The 20,429-nt window shown below is 39.4% G+C and overlaps 1 protein-coding gene across 2 annotated transcripts in view; it reads right to left on the minus strand.

Moving 5' to 3' along the window:
- The window catches only part of SPAG6 (sperm associated antigen 6), a 62,057-nt gene extending 50,119 nt beyond the window's left edge, over positions 1–11,938 (minus strand). For both annotated transcript variants that reach the window (XM_025891970.2, XM_025891903.2), the window contains exons 1-2: positions 11,775–11,938; positions 11,586–11,681 (exon numbers count right to left, since the gene is read on the minus strand). In XM_025891970.2, the coding sequence (XP_025747755.1) occupies positions 11,586–11,681; positions 11,775–11,799 (121 nt within the window). In that variant the 5' untranslated portion in view covers positions 11,800–11,938. The remainder of the gene's footprint in view (positions 1–11,585; positions 11,682–11,774) is intronic.
- Between the last annotated feature and the right edge of the window lie 8,491 nt (positions 11,939–20,429).

Below are 20,429 nucleotides of genomic sequence, written 5' to 3' on the forward strand. Positions count from 1 at the left end.
CTTCTCCCTCTCCCACTCCCCCTGCTTGTGTTCCCTCTCTTGCTGTGTGTCTCTCTCTGTCAAATAAATAAATAAAATCTTTAAAAATAATAATAATTCACATATTATACTCTAATATCTATAAAACAATTGTTTCCTCTATAAAAACTGGTCAAATGGTGTGAAAGTCTTTCTGAAACTTCTAGATAAATCTTTACAATCTCTCCCCTCCCAACTTTATAGCTCTGAGTTTCTTTTCTCTTTTTCTTGTTCCAGTGCCATACTGGTGACATTGTTTGTAATATCCACATTTCAATTCAGTTATGAAAAAAACAACAACAAAAACAACTTTGCTGATCCTGCCTCCAGGCATTCATTCAAAAAATAGATCAGAGCTTATCAATTGGCAAGCAATAGGATTACATACCTGAGCAAAGGCAGTTCCTTCCCTCAAGAAACTAATAACCTAGTGGAAGAGATTATAAACTAGCCTCAAAATAATCACAACTCTTTAATTTTTTTAACACAACATAGGCCTAATTACTTTGATTGTACACACCAATTACAGATATAAATCAGGAAGGAAATATCAAACGTTTCCAAGACCCAAAAAATCCCCTTCTTGTATTACATGTATATAGTTTATATACATATTACCTCAATCTGCTGTGCTTTATAAAGATAGTTAACATCTCAACTTTGTTTCTTTAGAAAAACAAGTACCTGCAAACTGGGTCTTTGGGTCCACATTAAGTCCTAGTAAAGATTTCTGCTTACCCTGGTTACCTCTCACCTTCTTTGTTTTTTAATCTTTAAAAATTTTATTTTTTATTGTGGTAAAATATACATAACAAAATTGATAATTTTAACCATTTTTAAATGTACAATTAGGTATGCATTAAGTAAAATTGTGCAACCATCACCACTATCATTTCCAGAACTTTTCATCGTCCCCTAACAAACACTCTATAATTCCCCCTTTTCCCCTTTTCTACCATATATTTTAGAATGAATGAATAATTATTCACCATTCAAGAAATATATATTAAGAATATACAAGGTATTGAAAACCCAATCATCCTTGACCTCAAGGAACTTAAAGATGGGTCAAGAGAAATAAACAAATGCAACACATTATGATATACGCAACTAAAAGAGAAGTAGAGGGTGCTTCGCAAATATACAGTGAAGCATCCAACCTAGGCCTTGAGCGACACAAGGAAGACAGCCCCAGGAAAGGGACAACTAAGTGGAGATTTGAAGGCTTTCAGGCAGATCACAGATTGTCTGAATAATTGGAGGGAATGGAGAAGGGAAGGACTGGACAGTTTTCCAACCAGGAGGAACTGTATAAATGAAGCTCAGAACCAAGAGTTTGATATGTTGACAAAACTGAGAATGCAGTATGACCATAGTACAAGAGGGGACCAAATTGTTGGGAAAGAAGGCTAAGAGATTAACAGAGACAAAAGTACTGAAGAGCCCAATAAATTATCTTAAGTATTTTGAATTTAATCTGAACATTAACATCAGTGTTTCTGTACTTTCTTTGTTTTGTTTTGTTTTAAAGATTTTATTTATTTATTTGACAGACAGAGAGAGAGCACGAGAACAGGAACACAAGCAGGGGGAGTGGAAGAGGGAGAAGCAGGCTTCCTGCTGAGCAGGGAGCCCGATATGGGACTCGATCCCAGGACCCTGGGATCATGACCTGAGCCACCCAGGCACCCTGTGTTTCTATACTCTGTAAAGAAGGATCACTGATTACACTGGGGAGAAAGGATGAAAAGAGACAACATGGGAGGCAGGAAGACCACTGAGGAAGCTATTGTATGAATGTAGGCCAGATGTGAGGATAGCCTGGAGCATACTAATGGCAAAGGGAAAGAGAAAAGTGAAAGGTCTAGATATTTACAAAACAAACTGATTATTGTGAAGAAGAGGGCGGAATTAGTGATACTTCCAAGTTTCTGGCTTAGACAAAAGATGCATGATTGTTGCAGCCTGTTGAAGAAGCCATGATAAATTCATGCTGGCCTGAAATGTGAAGTGGGAGGGAGCCTGAAGTGGGGCTTGATCCCAGGACTCTGGGATCATGACCTGAGCCGAAGGCAGACGCTTAACCGACTGAGACACCCAGGCGCCTCCCACAGTAGGTATTTCTTGACTGATCTAACATACACTTACATAGCATTTATCATGTGCCAGGGACTCCCTTAAGAAATTTACAAATAGGGTGCCTGGGTGGCTCAGTTGGTTAAGCGACTGCCTTCGGCTCAGGTCACGATCCTGGAGTCCTGGGATCGAGTCCCGCATCGGGCTCCCTGCTCGGTGGGGGGTCTGCTTCTCCCTCTGACCCTCTTCCCTCTCATGCTGTCTCTCATTCTCTCTCAAATAAATAAAACCTTTAAAAAAAAAAAAGAAATTTACAAATATTAACCCATCAATCCTCATTACACTCCTATGAGGTAGAAACAATTTTATAACTCTAGTATCTATGCTCTCCTGTTTCTCCCTCCCCAATATCAATCACAGCCCATTTGCCAATGAAAACTAGCCTATATGTGCCAGGTTTCAAATGCATAATAAAGGGTATAATCTGTTGAATTCATTTAATTCTACCATTAACATTACTGTAGCTCTCTTCCATGATTACTGCATTAAACTGAAATTTCATTCATTCTTCCAGTGCAACTGTCTGACTCTTGGCTTAGGTCATAGCCACCACTGTCTATATGTGAGATTTGAATTAAGTACACAGATCACAATAGTTATGGCAACTTCAATTTACATGATATTTTAGATAAAATGATTGGAACTTACGTGTTTATAATCACATGAAGAAATATAAGATGGGCCTTTAACACAGTTTTCAAATGAACATGTTAATTCCACATATCCAAACCTCTCTTTCCAAGCCAAAATCACTCTCGTGAGCTCCAGAGCCCTACATATCCAAACTGTTCACTTTAGTCACTGGCACATAGATATCCCAGACACTTCAACTTCTACACTATTAGAGAATGAAGTCACCATTTTCCTCTGCTGGCAACCAGAAGACTGTGAGTCACCCTGAACTCCCTCTCTCCTCACCTCCCCCTCCCCTTCTACTAAGTCACAAATCCTACAGATCTGTTATGCAGTACGACAGCTGTAACAAAAATGGGCACATGGTCTTCCTGATCCTGTTTTAATTCTCTCCAATCAATTCTCCACACTGCTGTGAAAATCATCTCTCAAAAACACAAAATGGATCCCTTCATTTCTCTGATGAAAGCTTTTCAGTGGCTTTCCATCAATTCCAGGATAAATCCAAACTTCAGATGAGGTCCTTCAGAGGTAGGCCTGTTTTCCTCTCCAGCCATGCCTTGCCTCTCTGTAGCCCTATTACCTCAAGAGGCTCCTGCCATATCTAAACCTTCGCCTTTTCTATCAAGCACCACCTTTCCTCTTGCCCCTGTGCCTTTGCTCATAATGCTCACATTATTACAGTTTTCCTCTCCCCCTTCTTCATCTGGCTAACTCCTAAGAAATTCAGCCAGATAATACCACCTTCTAGAAGTATCCCATGAAAGTACCCCTCCAAAGCTTGAGTTAGGTACCCTTCATGTGTGCTCCATATGTCTATGTAATGGACACGTATCAAACAATAGTCATATAGCTCTCCTTTAGCAAATAAGCTCCTTAAGGGCATCATCTATGCCTTCTATTTTTGCATGATCAGTATCTAAGCATGCATCTGGCCCTTGGACACTCAATAAATTTTGAATGATGAATGAACAAACTGAAATTTAATGTGCAATTTTCTCTTTTTAGGCAAGTTTTAGTTAAAAAAACAAAATGAGCTTCTGTTTGGGGTGACTTTTAAAAATTTTGAAAATAGGGACGCCTGGGTGGCTCAGTCGGTTAAGCGGCTGCCTTCGGCCCAGGTCATGATCCCAGGGTCCTGGGATCAAGTCCCACATTGGGCTCCTTGCTCAGCAGGGAGCCTGCTTCTCCCTCTCTCTCCCTCTGGTTGTACTCTCTCTGTCAAATAAATAAAATCTTTAAAAAAAATAAAAAGTTTTGGAAATAGTGGTGATGGTTGCATAACATTAGGAATGTCATTAATACCACTGAATTACACACTTACAAATGGCTAAAATGGCAAATTTTGTTGTATTTTACCACAATTTTATGAAATTAACAATGTATTGGGGTGCCTGGCTGGCTCAATCAAAAGAGCCTGCGACTCTCAATCTCAGGGTCATGAGTTCAAGCCCCATGGTGGGTGTAGAGATTACGTAAATCAAAAAATTTTCAATGTACCAAAAACCACTGAATTTTACACTTAAGTGGGTGAAAGATATGGCATGTGAGTTATATCTCAATAAAATGATTTTTAGAAACTTTTTAAAAATAAAAAACAACAAAATGGATATGTTCATAGTTCTTTTTTTTAGGTATATGAGTCATTTAAACATACCCTTTGCCCCACAGCACCCCAAACAGATATAATTGTATCTTAATTTGGAAGTTTTCTAAAGGGCTGCAAATATTGAATTAGTCCTGTCTTCTTTTGTCAATGTGTTTTCTCTTTTACGATTTGTACCTATAATACCCACCTGCCTGCAGAAAATTGGAATGTTCGTGAATGGGGTAGGTAGAGAATAACTAGGGCAATTATAAGAGGGCTGTCTGCTCCAAGAGGTTTCATGGGTAATATTTGAAGAGGTCACTTTTGGAAGGTAATCAGTTCAAATTCTTTCTTCAAATAAAATGTTTTATTTTATTCATACTCCACTTACTCTAAAAATTTTTGAGAAAGTTTTCTCTAAAAGATATATATACAAAGATAATGATGTAGTAGGAGCGCCTGGGTGGCTTAGTCTGTTAAGTGTCTGCCTTTGGCTTGGGTCAGGTCATGATCCCAGGGTCCTGGGATCGAGCCCCGCATCGGGCTCCCTGCTCACAGGGGAGCCTGCTTCTCCCTCTCCCACTCCCCCTGCTTGTGCTCTCTTTCTCGCTGTCAAATAAATAAATAAAATCTTAAAAAAAAAAAGAGCCATGTACTAGAGAGATGAGAACTGATAATTTTACAAAAATATAGGTTAAAAATAGCTGCTGCAACTCTGAACTCTAAACATATCACTGAGTGTCCTGGAAGCAAAAGTAAAAAGGGAACCACTGTGAAATAAAGCAGGAACAAATTTTTTTCCTGAAATTTCATATGTAGGCCTAGCTTGACACATAATAATAAAAATTGGTTGAATAAAAGAGTGTATCTTTACATAAAAAACATTTAACATCAAAATGGACAATGTCTTCAATGATAGATTTAAAGAAACTATGGGGAAATTTATTTTTTAATAAGCCCTCAAAAAAAGGCAATTAGACTAATTCCACAAAGACATTTCAATGGAAAACTAATGTAAGCTAGTCTATGCATATAACTTAATAGTGATTCTCGGGGCGCCTGGGTGGCTCAGTCATTAAGTGTCTGCCTTCAGCTCAGGTCGTGATCCCAGGGTCCTGGGATCGAGCCCCGCATCGGGCTCCCTGCTCCGTGGACAACCTGCTTCTCCCTCTCCCACTCCCCCTGCTGTGTTCTCTCTCTCGCTGTGTCTCTCTCTGTCAAATAAATAAATAAAACCTTTAAAAAAAATAGTGATTCTCATGACACAGAAATAGAATATACAGAAAAAGTGGATAGAAATCATTTCCTCTGTAGACACATGCACACGTACATACAGCACAAATAGCACTTGTTTTCACCTGGATTTATAATAGAACTTGAATAAAAAATAAATTTAAAATTGAGCCACCCTATGACAGAAAGCATGGGGCATATGGCAAAACCAATATGTCACTTTGAAATTAGGGAAGTCTGACATGTTCAGAGGGGCCATCCCACCCAGTACAAGGCAAGACTAAATTTTTTTCTCAAGGGTGGCCCTGGATTTCCCCTAGGGCCAGTACATCTACTCAATTGAAATCCCAAAGTTGAGACCCCAATCAACGTGGAGTAAAAATCCTTCACACAAAGCATGATTAAGTAAAAAACAAAGGGAAGTATTAAATATAATCAACCAACAAATACCAAGTGCCTGCCTCTTCATGGTGCTCTACACCCCATGTTCTCAAAAACAGAGCAGACAGTTACAGGGTAGCTGACCACCTTGGGCTCTGCCGAAGTCTCCGTCTGCTGCACTCTCCCTGGTCCCAGCAGGGACTGAGTCCAACAACTCTCTGAAGTATTATCTCGGTTTGCAACTTCCAGTGGATTACACACTTTTCCCAGGGTGCTTTTAAAGAGTTCCTGGCTTGATAAGGCTTTCCTTAGAAGTCAGAGGAAGCTGAAGGTCCTCTAGAGTTCTAAGTCCAGTGTAAGCCCTAAATACAACTCCCACTCCCTCAAACCTCTAGATACTTATTAATTAAAGTTAGTTCTCTGCATCTGGACTCCACTCAAGCTCCCATAACGGTCCTCAAGGAAATCTCAAAAGCTAATTACACACAATTACTGGATAGCCTTTGGTACCCAAAGGCCTAAAAAGACGACTTGTTTTAATAGTTAACATTAAGGTTTATTAGGAACTCCTAGAACCATCTAGAAATAGCTTACTAATACCTACAAGGTAACACAGAAAGAGTGCAATGTCAGGCAGCAATTAAACATCTTCTAGTCCCAGTTTGTCTGAGACTAACTCAGTGATGAGGGCATTTACCCAACCTTTTGGGGGCTTAATTAAGAAGATACCTATTCTACCTATCTGAGCTGTTATAATAAACTAATTTTTTAAGAGATGATGTGAAAACACTTAGAAAAACAATTACTCCTGGGGCACCTGGCTGGCTCATTCAGTAGAGCATGTGACTTTTGATCTCAGGGTTGTGAGTTTGAGCCCCATGTTGGGGACAGAGATTACTTTTAAAAATTAAATCTTTTAAAAACAATAATAATAATTATTCCTTTCATTCTATTTAAATACCTTGAACATCTGCTCTATACTAAGCATTATGCTAGGCATGGAATTTAGTTTGTGGAGAAAACAGAAACTAAATCATTGCAATTGTCATGAGTATCATGAAAGAGAAATATCAGGAGCAAGGAAAGCATAAATCAAGAGACTTAACTTACTGACAGGGCTCAAGAAAGGTTTCCCTGAGGAATCAACATCTAAACAGAGCCATAAAGAATGAGTAGAAATCAATTAGACAAAGAAGTACAAGAAAAGGTTCTAGTCAGAGGAGCAAAAGCCATGAGAAAACACTGAAATGTGAAGAGAAGTTAGGAAATACCTAAATAACTTTTCAAAAACATTAAATTGTCACATTTCCTCCCTCTCTCACTCCCCTTGCTTGTGTTCCTTCTCTTGCTGTGTCTCTTGCTGTCAAATAAATAAATAAATTCTTAAAAAAATAACCCACACAAACTTGCCATTTCTAAGCCCCACTTCTTATAGGGTCATCCATAGCTTAGATTTTTCTTTTTTAATCATCCAGTTTTTCCTAAGAAAACAAGGATATCCTAGCCCTGGCCATATTATTTTCTACTTATGTACCAATGCTTAGATAACAAAACAGATAAATGTCCATGTAGGAACAAGGGTTTGGAACACAGAATAAAATTTTGAATGATCTTGTTTTTAGGACATATTATTAGGTGCATACAAGTTCAGAACTTTTATAGTTCCCTCAAATGTTTTCCACTTAAGCATATGTAAAACAAGCAAAACACAAAACCCACCATCCCTATCTTTTAAGAAAAGATCAGTACTTTAATTATCATGCATTCAAAAGTCCAAGACTCCTTTTATATTCATGAAATTTAAATAGCATGATTGGTTAAGTTTTTTTGAAGTTGCTCTACTAATTATCTTTTCAGTTTCAATATCCTTTGGAACAGTGGGTTTTGTAAGAGAACCATGGTACTTGTACCTACCAGGCTATGTTTTAAACATATTATAAATTCTTACCACAGACTTTTCCTTCTCAGCAAACTGAGGTGTTAAATCATTAATCTGAACACTTTCACCCTGCCCCAGACACGTGTAACTTAAGATCATTATTATTTTCTTGAATTGTAAACTCATTAAATTGCCTAAATTTGCAAATTAGCTTCACAGAGATGCATATTTAAAGTGTTAGCAATTTTCTCTATTCCTACTCTTCTGAAAATGTGTATAACTAGTGATTAGCCATGTTTATTGTTCTGCTATAGGTTATATGTTAAATATTACAAAGTATTAATTTAAACTTTATCCCAATTTTTCTTACATAAATAGTTGTTTCAGAAAGTTCATTTTATGAAACTGAGCAATTTAAAAATAAGTTTTTATATTAGCTTAGTATAAAAAGACTTTCTAAACAACCTAAGTAAGAGAGCCTGATAGTCCAACATGCCACAAAACTTGATTAAATTCCGTTTTATAACTAAACAACCACCGCCATTTGCTGAAATTCTACAACTGGTAGAAGTAATAATGTATTATCTCTACTATTTAAATTGTGTTACATGTGTTACTGATTATTCAAATAGGGGAAGTATCAAAATTCATTTTTTAAATAGCTGCAAGATGTAATGGTTCAAACGTACAGGGTTGGAAGGTGCATAAAGAGATTTTATAACAAACATCAAACTTTAATGTTTTCCTGTATGTATTTGATTTAGAAGGAATAAAATCTCAGTAAGAAAAAAATAAGTCTAGGTTATAGACACATTGTACACCGTTCTTTCTGGTAACAGTTTTGGCTAGAAATCAAACTTATTTTTGTCCAAAGACTCTGAAGAAGATATCTTGCAACACTTTGTTTGCTTTAGTAATTACTTTGGGCATATGTAACAAAGCAAATATTCTTATTAGCACATCAAAAATATAATGAAAAAGATCAGAGATAGAAAATGAAATAAAACTCCATTGATAATTTTCACCTTTAAGGTTCCTTTCACAGTGAATGACTTAAAAAATTCTTAACAAGTGAATTACTGATTTATCATGATGCTTATATAGAAAATTTTTTTACCTTATCTCGGATCCATGATACATATTTATTTAAGCAGTTCATTAGGGGAGAAAAGTGAGAAAACAAAACAAAACCTTCCCAGGTATGCAGAGAGTATGTCAAAGTCAGGAATAAAATGCAGTGGTATTTGATGCTATCAAAATGAAGTCACCTGACTGAAAAAAAAACTTGATCAAAATACGTAAGTGATGCATACGTATTGTGGCTCATTCAAAAGTATTTTTAAATCCATGTTGATCTTTTTTTAAAGAACAAACCATTTCAATAGTTTATAGGCTATTAAGGTTTCATAACAAAGCTTACAGATTATTTTAATTAAAAGAATAAATATACTGGAATATTCATTAGCTGTATCTATTTAAAATTATTAAAGGAGTGCTTAAATTGAATCTAGATAACATGAATTATGTTAAAATAAGTTCCTCAAGAAAAGAAAAATTTAGCATTCCATCAACATTGGTCAAGTGCAGACAACTTCAAAACATTGTTATATTCCTTTTGTGTTCCATTCCTTCATAAGCCAGACCATAAGTGGAAATAGGTGGCTATTTAAGATGTCATAGGTAGGTCCTTATATTTTGGTGATTACTTAGCCTAATGGTTTGGATTGATTAAATTCCATAGTACATTCTATATTGTACACTTATAGGAAGAGATAACCTGACACTACTATATTAAAATGTTATATTCTGTATCTTAAGTGTTACTTATACCCCCATATTACAGTATCAAATTTTTTAAATAATTTCATTTTCCCTTTTAAAAAAATGTTTGTTTAGCTGTTTACCTATAGTTCAGAAATTAGATATTTGTAAATAGTAAGTGTCCATTCACAAAAGCCATTGACAAGTAGGACTGAGAGTGGGGAAGAACTAAAAATTAAGTGCATTTTAAAAATATACTCTAATAAATTTATATTTGTCAGTATACATGAAACACTGTCCAACACTGTTCTGGGTACTTTGGGGAGTATACATCCATGCACATAAGTACACACACACATGAAGAAAGAAAATTAATCCACATGAAACAACTACAGAACAAAAGATGATCAATTTGAGATTTCAAAAGGAGAATATATTAGTTGTTGTCCAGGGTTAGGGACAAGAGGAAGGTAGGTGTAGTTATAAAAGGACAATAAAAGTGATCCTTGCAGTAATGAAAGTGTTGTGTATCTTGACCATAGTGATGATGGATACACACAGGATAAAACTGTATAGAACTAAATACACACACACACACACACACACACACACACACACACACACAAATAAGTACAAGCAAAACTGGGAAAACCTGAATAAAATGGATGGATTTTTATCAGTTTCAATATCCTTGTTGTGATATCATGCCACAGTTTTGAGGTACAGGGGATCTCTGTATTATTTCTTACAATTCATGTAAATCTACAATTATCTCAAAATAAAAAGTTTTAAAACATGATTATCAAATACACTTTCTATAAATACACCCCTCCAAAGAAATATACAAGGAATAAACACCAAAATCCCTCTCAGTGACAGAAAAAAATTGCCATTTAGGTGCAATTCTCCTCAAAGAAACCAGAGTAAACATTATTTCTAAACATTCTTGCCCTGTCAATATGTCCTTAAATTTCTTTTAATTCTGTGTTAATTTGAATGAGTTTTAAAGATTACAAACTATAAATTGAACAATTTCTTATGACACAGTAGTGATAAAATGCTACGTTTGAGTTCTGATGGCAGTGGAATCATCCCTAATCCACCATTATCTTCTCCATCTGTTTATGTTAATTGATAAGAAGCAAATCACACACTCTCTCTTCCTCTTTCTAGAGTATGCATGATTTCGGACTGAGGGGGTGGAATGACAGCGCCGTAAGGACTTCTCAAAGCTAGCACTTTACCTACTTTGAGTGTCTTAGAAATTATTCAAGCAAATCTTTGCCCTTTCACTAATGCAAGGCGAGAAATAATGTGTCAACTGCTCTGGAATTCCTTTGGTGTGAGGAAGTCGAAGGTGATCAAAGGCAGGGTGACAAGCAACGGCCCCTGGATAAAATGGGTCTGATTAAGGTAGATTCCCATTCACGTAAAATGACTTCCAGGCAATTCTTCTGGCCTTGACTTTCAACTTAACACTTGGCCTGCGATAAAGATGGAAATAGGGACGTCGGGCCCCTCTCACACCAATCTGGAAGCTTCACGCTCTTGGCCTCACACCCAAAAAGACCCGCTAAAGAGAAAGAATGCTTCTACTGTCTCCGCGGTGGACTGGAAGAAATTAGGGACGCCGTCCTGTCTCCACCCTGCCCTTCTCCAAAAGCTCAGCTGGCAGGGGAGCGGGGCGACAGGGAGCCGGGGTAAGGCCGAGGTTGAGGCAAGGGACCGGGGACGTGGGACTGGGCGAGGTCAGGGACCCTGGCCGACAAGGGGCCAGGGATCACGGGGCGAGGGGGAAGGAGGTAAGGGGCGACAGAGGGCTGAGCACCCGGGGTGACTAGAAACTCGAGGTGCAAGACGAGGCAGGGGCCCCAAGTGACGCAAGCCCGGGGGTGCGGAGCGACCCGCCAAGCTGGGCGAGGGGCCCTGAGCTACGCGGGGTCTGTGCGGGCTCACCCGCGTTCTGCAGCGTCTCGATGTTTTGGGGTCTGGTCGCCAGCTCCGCCACCATCTGCACGAACTGGGTCCGGGCTTTCTGGTACTGCTCGAACACTGCGGAGGAGAAACGCGGTGGAGCAGGCCGCCCCGGTGCCCCCGCGGCTCCCGCCGCCATCCCGTCGGGGCGCCGCCCGCCCCGGGCCTTACCTTGCAACACCTGCCTCTGACTCATGGCGCCGGCAGCTCTCGGCCCGCGACCAGCTCGGCGCCGACGCGGCCCGTCCGCTCCCGGCCTGCGAGAACGCCGAGGGGGCGACCGCGGCGACGACTCGGCCACCGACGGGAGCCGTTTCTCTCTGTGTACCCGCGTCTCCCGGGCAACCGACCGGAACCGGAACGCGACCGTCTCGCGGCAACGGCCAGTCCCGGGCGTGACGTCACGGCCGCGGCACCGGGCGTGGGGCGAAGGCGGACAGCCCCGGGGGAGCTCCTCCTGCGGGGGTCCCGAGACGTGCCTCACTCGCCAAGCCGCCGCGGAAATCGTGCACCGTCGATGTCACGGTTTTGCCGCGCCTACAGGGCGTCCGCCAGGAGCCTAGGGTTCTTTGCAAACCGAACCGCACCCGCGAAGTTTCCTGACTGCGCCGTGGACTCGATCCCGACGAGGGGGAGTCCCCGAGAGAACCCAGTTAAAGCGCGGCGAGGCTAGTAAACTAAGTCAGTGGAGTCGTCTTTGGCTTAGACGGTCAAGAGACATCTTACATATGACATTGTGTAATCTGATATATACATTGTCAACGCAACCTTAACGCCTAATGGTTTTCCCCTTTAATCCAGCTTTCATGTGCCTGACATTTCTGGTTTCAGGATTCCTGGAAGGTCAAGACAACTATGTTCATAACTTAAGCATGCTGCTTTAAAAGTATTTAATAAACACTCCTAGAGATTCAATGAGAAAAGTAGACGGGGAATATGATAAATGTCCTGTCCTCCGTGACTTTCTCCTACCTAACCACCAACTTTGCTGTTTCCTCGTTTTTGTGATTTTTAAACAGTTGTCTTTGTCTTTTAAACTTAAGCTTTATTTTGTTGCTAAATGACATTTCCAAAAGAAAGGGAGAGAGAATCTTTACCTGGAAAGTTTTGAATCACATTATCTTAACCAGACTTCCCTAGCTTGGGTAAGTTCAAATTTTTACCCAGAAACTTTTAACAGAAATTAAGTACTTAGTCTATGACTGGTTTCTAGCTTGCCTGAAAACTGTATACGAAATGTTTTAATGACAGGTGTTAACTTTAAATGTTTCTCCATCAGAAACTACAATTTCACCAGGTGTCAAGTGAATAGATAGCCACAGCCGCTGCTGAGTAGTGCCAAGACAGGAAAGAAACCTCTTGATAGCTCTTCAATAGAAGGGAGTATGCAAACTTAGCTGGTTCTCATATTTGGGGTGAATCCTATATAATAATCTTTTAGCTCTCCCTCTGACTTGAGCCCTCTGATGAAGTCTTGATATTTTGTGGAGCCCCAGATAGTTGGGGAATGGACCAGCAATAAAAGAGAGGAGTAAGTGTGTTCAGTCAGGTTCCCTGTTACCCCCGGAACAGGTGCATGTCTTTTGCTCCGCAATTCAGAAGCCAGTAATACTCACAATTCCTTTACCTAACTCCAAAGTCATAAGTTTCACAATGATCTCCACAGTTCTCTAAGGAAACAGGTCTTTTAAAATTGAAGTTTTTGTATGTCCCCATTTAGAGACGTGGGGGAAAACAGATTGGGCAAATAATTAAAGTGGCAAATAAAACCTTCATTGTAATTTTGTTTTCGGTTCCTTGTTGCAATATGAAAAAAAATCCCCTTAAAACTAAGAGGTTCCATATTTGGTTTCAGTCCTTAATTCAAACTCCTAAGCTACCACAGCTGTCATTTTTAGTGATTGCTTTACTATGATTTTTTACTTTAAAAGTGTTGAGATAGGAGCTTGATAGTGAAAAAGATGTCTAAACCTATAAACATATTACTTATACAAGTCTACTTATGGAATGCTACAAAGTTTAAAAACTTAAGTTCAAATGGTATAGAAACTATTTTAAACTATAGACTCTGAATATGTATCATTAACAAGGTCTGAGGGTTAAATTGTATTGTTCCTGGTAAAACATAATATAGGAGTCCTACTTTATATCTGAAATTGGACACATTAAAGAAGCTAGATCTTTGCTCTTTATTCTAGCTTTTTGGGGAAAAAAGTCTTTAAAATTAAATAGAGAAATGCAACAGAATGATTATAATATACATATAAATGAATTATCAGCAATTCAAATATAAAATATGGCAGATTACTTTTACTGACAAGAAAGCCAATCTATGTTTTCTGACCCACTTTTCAACTTACTAACTTCAAAATAAAATACCATTCTGTTTTACAAAGCTAATTGAATGCCCCATGATCACATATACAACTGTAACAGTTAAGTAGTGAGAAAGAAAACTGTTCAAAGGGATATTTCAGGGTTTTTTTTTTTAAAGTGCTATTTAAGATTACTGTTCTTAAAGTACCAGCTAACTTTAAATACAGGTATACAATGTACTTGACCTATTAAACTATACATTTGACTGAGGATGAAACACATTATCTGAACAAATTGCAAACGTGTTTCTATGAAAGACTTGTTTGGAAGCCTTTGGCTCCTTTTGTAAAAAGGTAATCATGTGTAACTTCAAAATCACTTTTGCATTTGATTTTTTTACTTATGAAAATTAGACTTTAAAAAGACAACATTATAAAGCCAGTTTAAATATCCTGTTCTACTTCTCTAAAAATCTGGTTTGGGAATTCAGAAAACTCTCATTATCATGGGAATATATTTTCCATATGCCCAAAAGAAATTATGCTAATTTTACCATACATGTATTTTTTTCTTCAGCTCCTAGCTGAATTTTAAAAGTTAAGGCTCTGTATGTGCTGATTAGATATTAACATCCACATTTTAAAAATTGTTGAGGTGAATCAAGTGTATATATATTCCTCTATCAAGCCAAACACATATTAAGTATCAAAGTATGCCAGACACTTTGCTAATAACAGAATGTGCCTGTCTTCTAGCACATGAAATCTAGTGGGAGAAAGATATATAAACAAAGTACTAATTCATTCAACAAGTATATACTGCAAACTGCCCGTGTTTTAAGAGCTATCATTGCTCTAAGCCACATAAGTGCTTTGGAAGCAAAGACAAGGGACTTAGGGTAACCTAGGTGAAGAAAATGAGAATATCTACATCACTTAAATAATAAAAGGCTTCTTGTTTTTGAGAGAAATTAGCTGGGTTTTATCTAGATATGAAATCTCCTTCCTTCTCCCCCAAAGAATTAAAACATAGTATTAGCATTTAAATAGGCATTCATTTGGCAATTTCATGTAATTATTATTTAAGTTATAGAATACAATAATCACTTTGCCAAAAACCTAAAATTATTGAAACAACTCCATATTTGCATGCTTGAATTAAAAAAAAAAAACACTACACACCCCATAACAAAATTAGTGGACTCAAAATATTATCTATAATGATGAAAGCAAACATATGACTCTTAAATGTTGCTTTGGCACTCTTTTGGGGAGAAACATCAGGATTTTGCATTTAGGTCTCAGCAGACCATCCATTTGTGCCACCAGGTTTGTCAGCTGCAGAAGAGACTCGGACACTCCTATCCAGGAGGGGAAGATTAACATTTCTATGCTTGGGTTGTATTTGTCTTTTGTCCTATCCTTTGCTTTTCAAGACTTTTAAAGTCAATCCTTTACATTTTAAACTTTAAAGTGTTTACGTTTTAGTGTTAAGGTCAGTAAAATGTTAAGATGACAGTGATTGAACTGGCCCAGAGTTCTAAGGATACACCTGTACATGTCTTTCTTTTCCAGTAATTCAATGGATGCAGAGATTGAACTCATCTTTTCCACTCTCAAAGTAAACCATGATTAGGAGGATTCCATACACGAATAATTTCGCTTCCAAAAGCACCATATAGCACAAAGTGATTGATGCTAAAAATGGATGCTTTTAACGTAGAAGTCTGAAATAGGCACTGGGACATGCATAAAAAAACCAAATTATTGCTGCTTGGTGTGTGTGTGTGCGCGCGCGTGTAATGTGAATATCTTTTTATTTATTTATTTTTTAAAGATTTTATTTATTTATTGAAGAGAGAGAATGAGAGAGAGCAAGCACGAGAGGGGGGAGGGTCAGAGGGAGAAGTCGACTCCCCGCCGAGCAGGGAGCCCGATGTGGGACTCGATCCAGGCACGCCAGGATCATGACCTGAGCCGAAGGCAGTCACTCAACCAACTGAGCCACCCAGGCGCCCGTGAATATCTTTTTAAGGAAGTGAGTTTTCCTTAAAAATTGTACCCAAACCCCGCATCACCAGGTAGAAAACTCCAAGCGCCCTGACATAGGTGTCTGTCAGCCACTCCCTCTCAACACTACCCATTCCCCCCACCTCTTTAAAATCTTGGTGTTGTTGGACTTGTCTCAGGGAAGGCAGATACTGTCCTATTCCCACCTTTTTATTAGTGCAGGATACAGGAGACAAAAATGGAAAGTGTCACATAGGAAACGAACCCTAGAGCCCACCCCGCCTGCATGCGGTCCAAGACCTGGGAGGACTCGACCCATGCACCCCTCAGGTGCGGGTCCAGCCACAGCTACGCCGCGGCTCCGACAGCCAGGAGCTGAAGGTTCTTGTTCCGCACCGCAAAACTGGACACAGGCGGGTCTCCGCGCGGTGTGGACGCGGGGTTCCCCGCTCGACGGCGCTGGCCCCGGCAGGCAACAGTGTTCAGTGTTGATGGGGGTGTTGGGGCCCCAGGGGAAGAGGAGAATGCAGTACTCCGGGACGTTCTCGGCTTTTCCTTTAGTCTAAAATGTCTCTTAACTCCAAAGAGCATCTCTGCTCAGTTTCTAACAAGGGAGGGGGCGCCGGGAATCGGTGGGGGCTGGGGTCAGTCTGTGGTTTGGATCAGAAGCCCTCTAGGGCCCGCCGTCAATCACTGAGCTAGGCAGAAAAGGTGGCGCAGGGAAATCAGGGTCGGGGGTGCAAGCAGGGGGAAGACGCGGGGCGCCCCGCCCGAGGGCGCGAGTGCGGAAGCGCGGCGCAGGCTCGGCCCGGCTGCTTCCCTCCCGCGGGGCCTCCCGGGACCCGCTGTGCGCTCGGCGGCTGCTCTGCCCAAGGGTGCGAGCGAGATGGGGCGGGGGGTGTCCCACTCTGCGTGCATCCTCACATCCGCGGGCCGCGGGCTTGGGTATCTTGAGGGAAGGGGCCGCGGTTCCCGCAGAGCCGGCGTCTGCTCGGGGGCGGGTTGCAGGAAAAAGAAGGCCTCTATCCTTTCGTTTTGCTTCCCCAGGCCAGGCTTCCAGCAAAAACCGCACCGCCACGCGGGCTCTCCGGGAGAGGGCCTGGCCGACCTCCCCGCGGTGCGGCTAACCCGTGGGCCCAGGAATGGTGTGGCCAACTCTCAGGGGCCAGCCCGGAGCGGGCGGAGACCCGAACCCCGGGGCCAAGGCCCCGCAGCGCTGGCGCAGCCGGAGAAACGCCGCGGCCGCCCGGGTCGGCCCTGCTTCTCCCTGACTTTCTCCTACCAGGAGTTCTAAAGAGACCCCCCACCTCCCCGCCCTCGGTGGGGGGAGCGAGGAGGTTCCGACTCTTTTTGCCAGGGGTGGGGTGTGGGAAACCTGCACCACCTTACTTCAGCTAGCTCCCTAGACCCGGTGGCGCAGGCCAGATCCCAGAGGAGAGTTGAAGAGCCAAAAGCTTATTTGGGGGAAAAAAAAAAAAAGCCATACCTCACTGCGCATGTGCGAGCCTCAATTTTTTTTTTAATTTTTGACGTCATGTTGTTATATCAAGTCCTAAGCCAAAACTTCTTGCTCATTGATTACTCTGAAGAATAACTGACTGTATGCTCTGACCTCTCGAAAATACTGCAAAAGCAATGAGAGAAAAATTCAAGGTTTCTGCTTTTACAAAAACGGCCCAGGCTGTTGATCCACTCTGCATGTCTGTTTCCCCCACAGAGATTATCAGAGCTCCGCTAAAACGTAGACTAAGTTGTAAAACGCGGTGGCACAGCATCTCATTCTTTAAGAGGAGATACTTGCACTACAATTTGCATTCTCGTTAGCCCGAGTAAGCCATAAAACACAACTCCTGTCATCTTATTTTTTGATATTCCAGAGGAGACATCTGAATATTGCTAAACCTGGGTTATTTTAATTTGCCTCCCACTCCAACGATACCCCATATTTATTTTTTAAGTGAAGAATAAAGATTTTCATATGGATAACATAAAAGATTAATGACTACCTATATGAAGAAAATACTAATACCTTTCCCATTAGCAAGACAGGAGGTGAATTATAAAGAAATGTTTTTTATTCTAGGAGTGAATAGACCCTCTGGTGAAAGAATATGTAATTGCTTATCATTTTAATTATAAGTCAAGAGTAAAGTTCTTGAAAGTTTACAAATAAACTTAGAAGTATACAAATAATGCCAGAATGTTTATGGCCAAATCCCAAATAGAAACAAACTTACTAACAAACTCTGGGCTTAAAGAGTGCCTTGCAATACTATGGACCCCAAATGGGGAAAGTGAAGATAGAGACTTCTTATAGCACAATTAGATTAAAAAACATTGATTTTTTAAAAAATGTGATGCTTATGCATAATGCTTTAAATGTATGGCAAGAATTTAAGAGTGATACCAAGAAACTGGTATCAGTTATCTTTGTGGGAAAGGATATTCCCAGAACCCATTGCAGACCATGGTAATATAATAGACTTGTATTGCACTAGAGTTTCTTTTTCAGTTTAGAGAGCCTGTATGAATTGAGTATATTAAAGTTCATGAAATCCATTTTCTTAAGTCTATTTTAAAGAATGCTTATATTATTCTGTTGTAAACTTACTTTATTGTAATGAATTTCCTTAGGGGTATTCTCCAAAGTGATAAGAATTTTAATAGGTGAATAATTTGAGTAGAATGAGCATTTGGTAAAAGTGAGTGGAGTCCTTTGCATCTTATAACCTTTTTCTCCTTAGAAAATGATGGGATAGTTTGAAAAGAACCCAAGTGAAAATATTTTAAGAAAATTGTCACGAGGCATATTTAGAAAGAAACAGCTGGTAAACACATTTTCCCAAGCTTACTCTGACAAAGTTCTTCAGTTACATTAGAAAACAAACTGTAATGAATCATTTTCAAAGCAAAAACACTGTCCTGGGTTAATTACTGATAACATTAATTTTCTGATTCATGAACAACTAAATGCTTTCTAAACATCATTTTATCTTCCCAGTATGATTTACACTTAAGTATTTTGGTAGTGTGTTTATTAAACTTTGGGGTTTTTTCTCCCCCAGAAGCTTGGAAGGGAGTCAAAATTGCGTGGTAAGATTCTATAGAAATGTAACCGATTCCAATAAATAGTCCTCTGTACGGAAGTACATTATGGAAATGACGTGGTTGTCAGACCTAATTGCTTGGCTTTTGAGTCCTCATAGAAGAAATTCTACAGCCTTAGGGGTGTAGACTCAAAAGCAGCATTTCTGGTTTCAGTTTAAATAAAACAATGAAATCCATCATTATTCAAGTCAATAGCGATAATTCACATGAATATGAATGCACTTTGATCTTATCCTTCAATTCATTGAAAGACACAGTCGTAATGAAAAAGGGAGATAATCTCTTTAACTTGGTCCAAAGCAAGTTGTTGGAGCTTTTCTTTCTTGAAAGACCGTAGAAGGGAACTTTTCACTAAAGCCTTGCTTTCCTATTTTTAAGGTGGTGGTGGGGTGTTTGGGCAAGCTACAGGTCATTATGTTGCCTCCAGGAACCAAGTAGTGCTAACTTTCTTCTTTGAAGTAAACTGTCTTATTTAATGAACTTGACATTTTGTGAAGCTTAAAAGTCAACCCCTTTTAAAACATCATACCTAAGAGTCATTTTAGGATGCATGTTGATTTAAGTTTACCATCAGATATGATTAAGACATATTAACTACTTTCAGTATGTTTTAAAGCTGATTTAAATTAAAAAGGATATTTCAAGATGCATTGCCTTGGTAGATGTGCAACATCCAATACTAGCCTCTTAAGTGTTCCTGTTGAACTGTGAAGAAAGTTAATGTCATGCTTGTGCCATATGAAAGTATGAAAGTCACTTTAAAATCTCATCTTACATATGGCTATTTAACCAATTTTCAGACCCTTTAGTGGGAAAATAGCAAAGTTACTAGTTCTTATATACAATTTATCATTGTCCTTAGACTTCTGGAAACATTTGTCAGATGATTTTAGTACACTCTACCACATTTGAAATATAACTAGGCAAAAATATGCATGAATGAGAATATCTGATTAATGGCACTAGCTTGGAAAATGTTTAGCTTTTCACCGAGTTCATTAAAGGTACCCAAGCTTTATAGTATTTATTAGTAAATTGTTTTTTTTAAATAAGGTTTGTTGAACTTCTGGAATCCTCTAGAAATTCCCATATTTGTTGAGTTATGTTAAAAGGACTCTGGAACACACAAAGATTTATAAGACAGGTGCTTGTCCTCTAGGCACTTTAAACTTAGAAATTTCAGCACATCTGTGATTTACATGAAATTTTAATCCTTGAAGAACACTCAGCTAACTTAATTGCTATTTAAAGAAGGGCCAATTATCAAGAGTGAAGAAATTTGGCAATGCACATATTTCCCAAGTTATCCTAACAGCTAAATAAAATACTGTGCTGGATACCTGGATACTTTGAAGATTTTTCTTCAATAAAAACCTGTTTAAAACACTAACAA

The sequence above is a fragment of the Callorhinus ursinus genome, unplaced genomic scaffold (assembly GCF_003265705.2).
Source record: "Callorhinus ursinus isolate GAN/ISIS: 27379988/994484 unplaced genomic scaffold, GSC_fseal_2.0 scaffold63, whole genome shotgun sequence".
Lineage (NCBI taxonomy): Eukaryota > Metazoa > Chordata > Mammalia > Carnivora > Otariidae > Callorhinus > Callorhinus ursinus.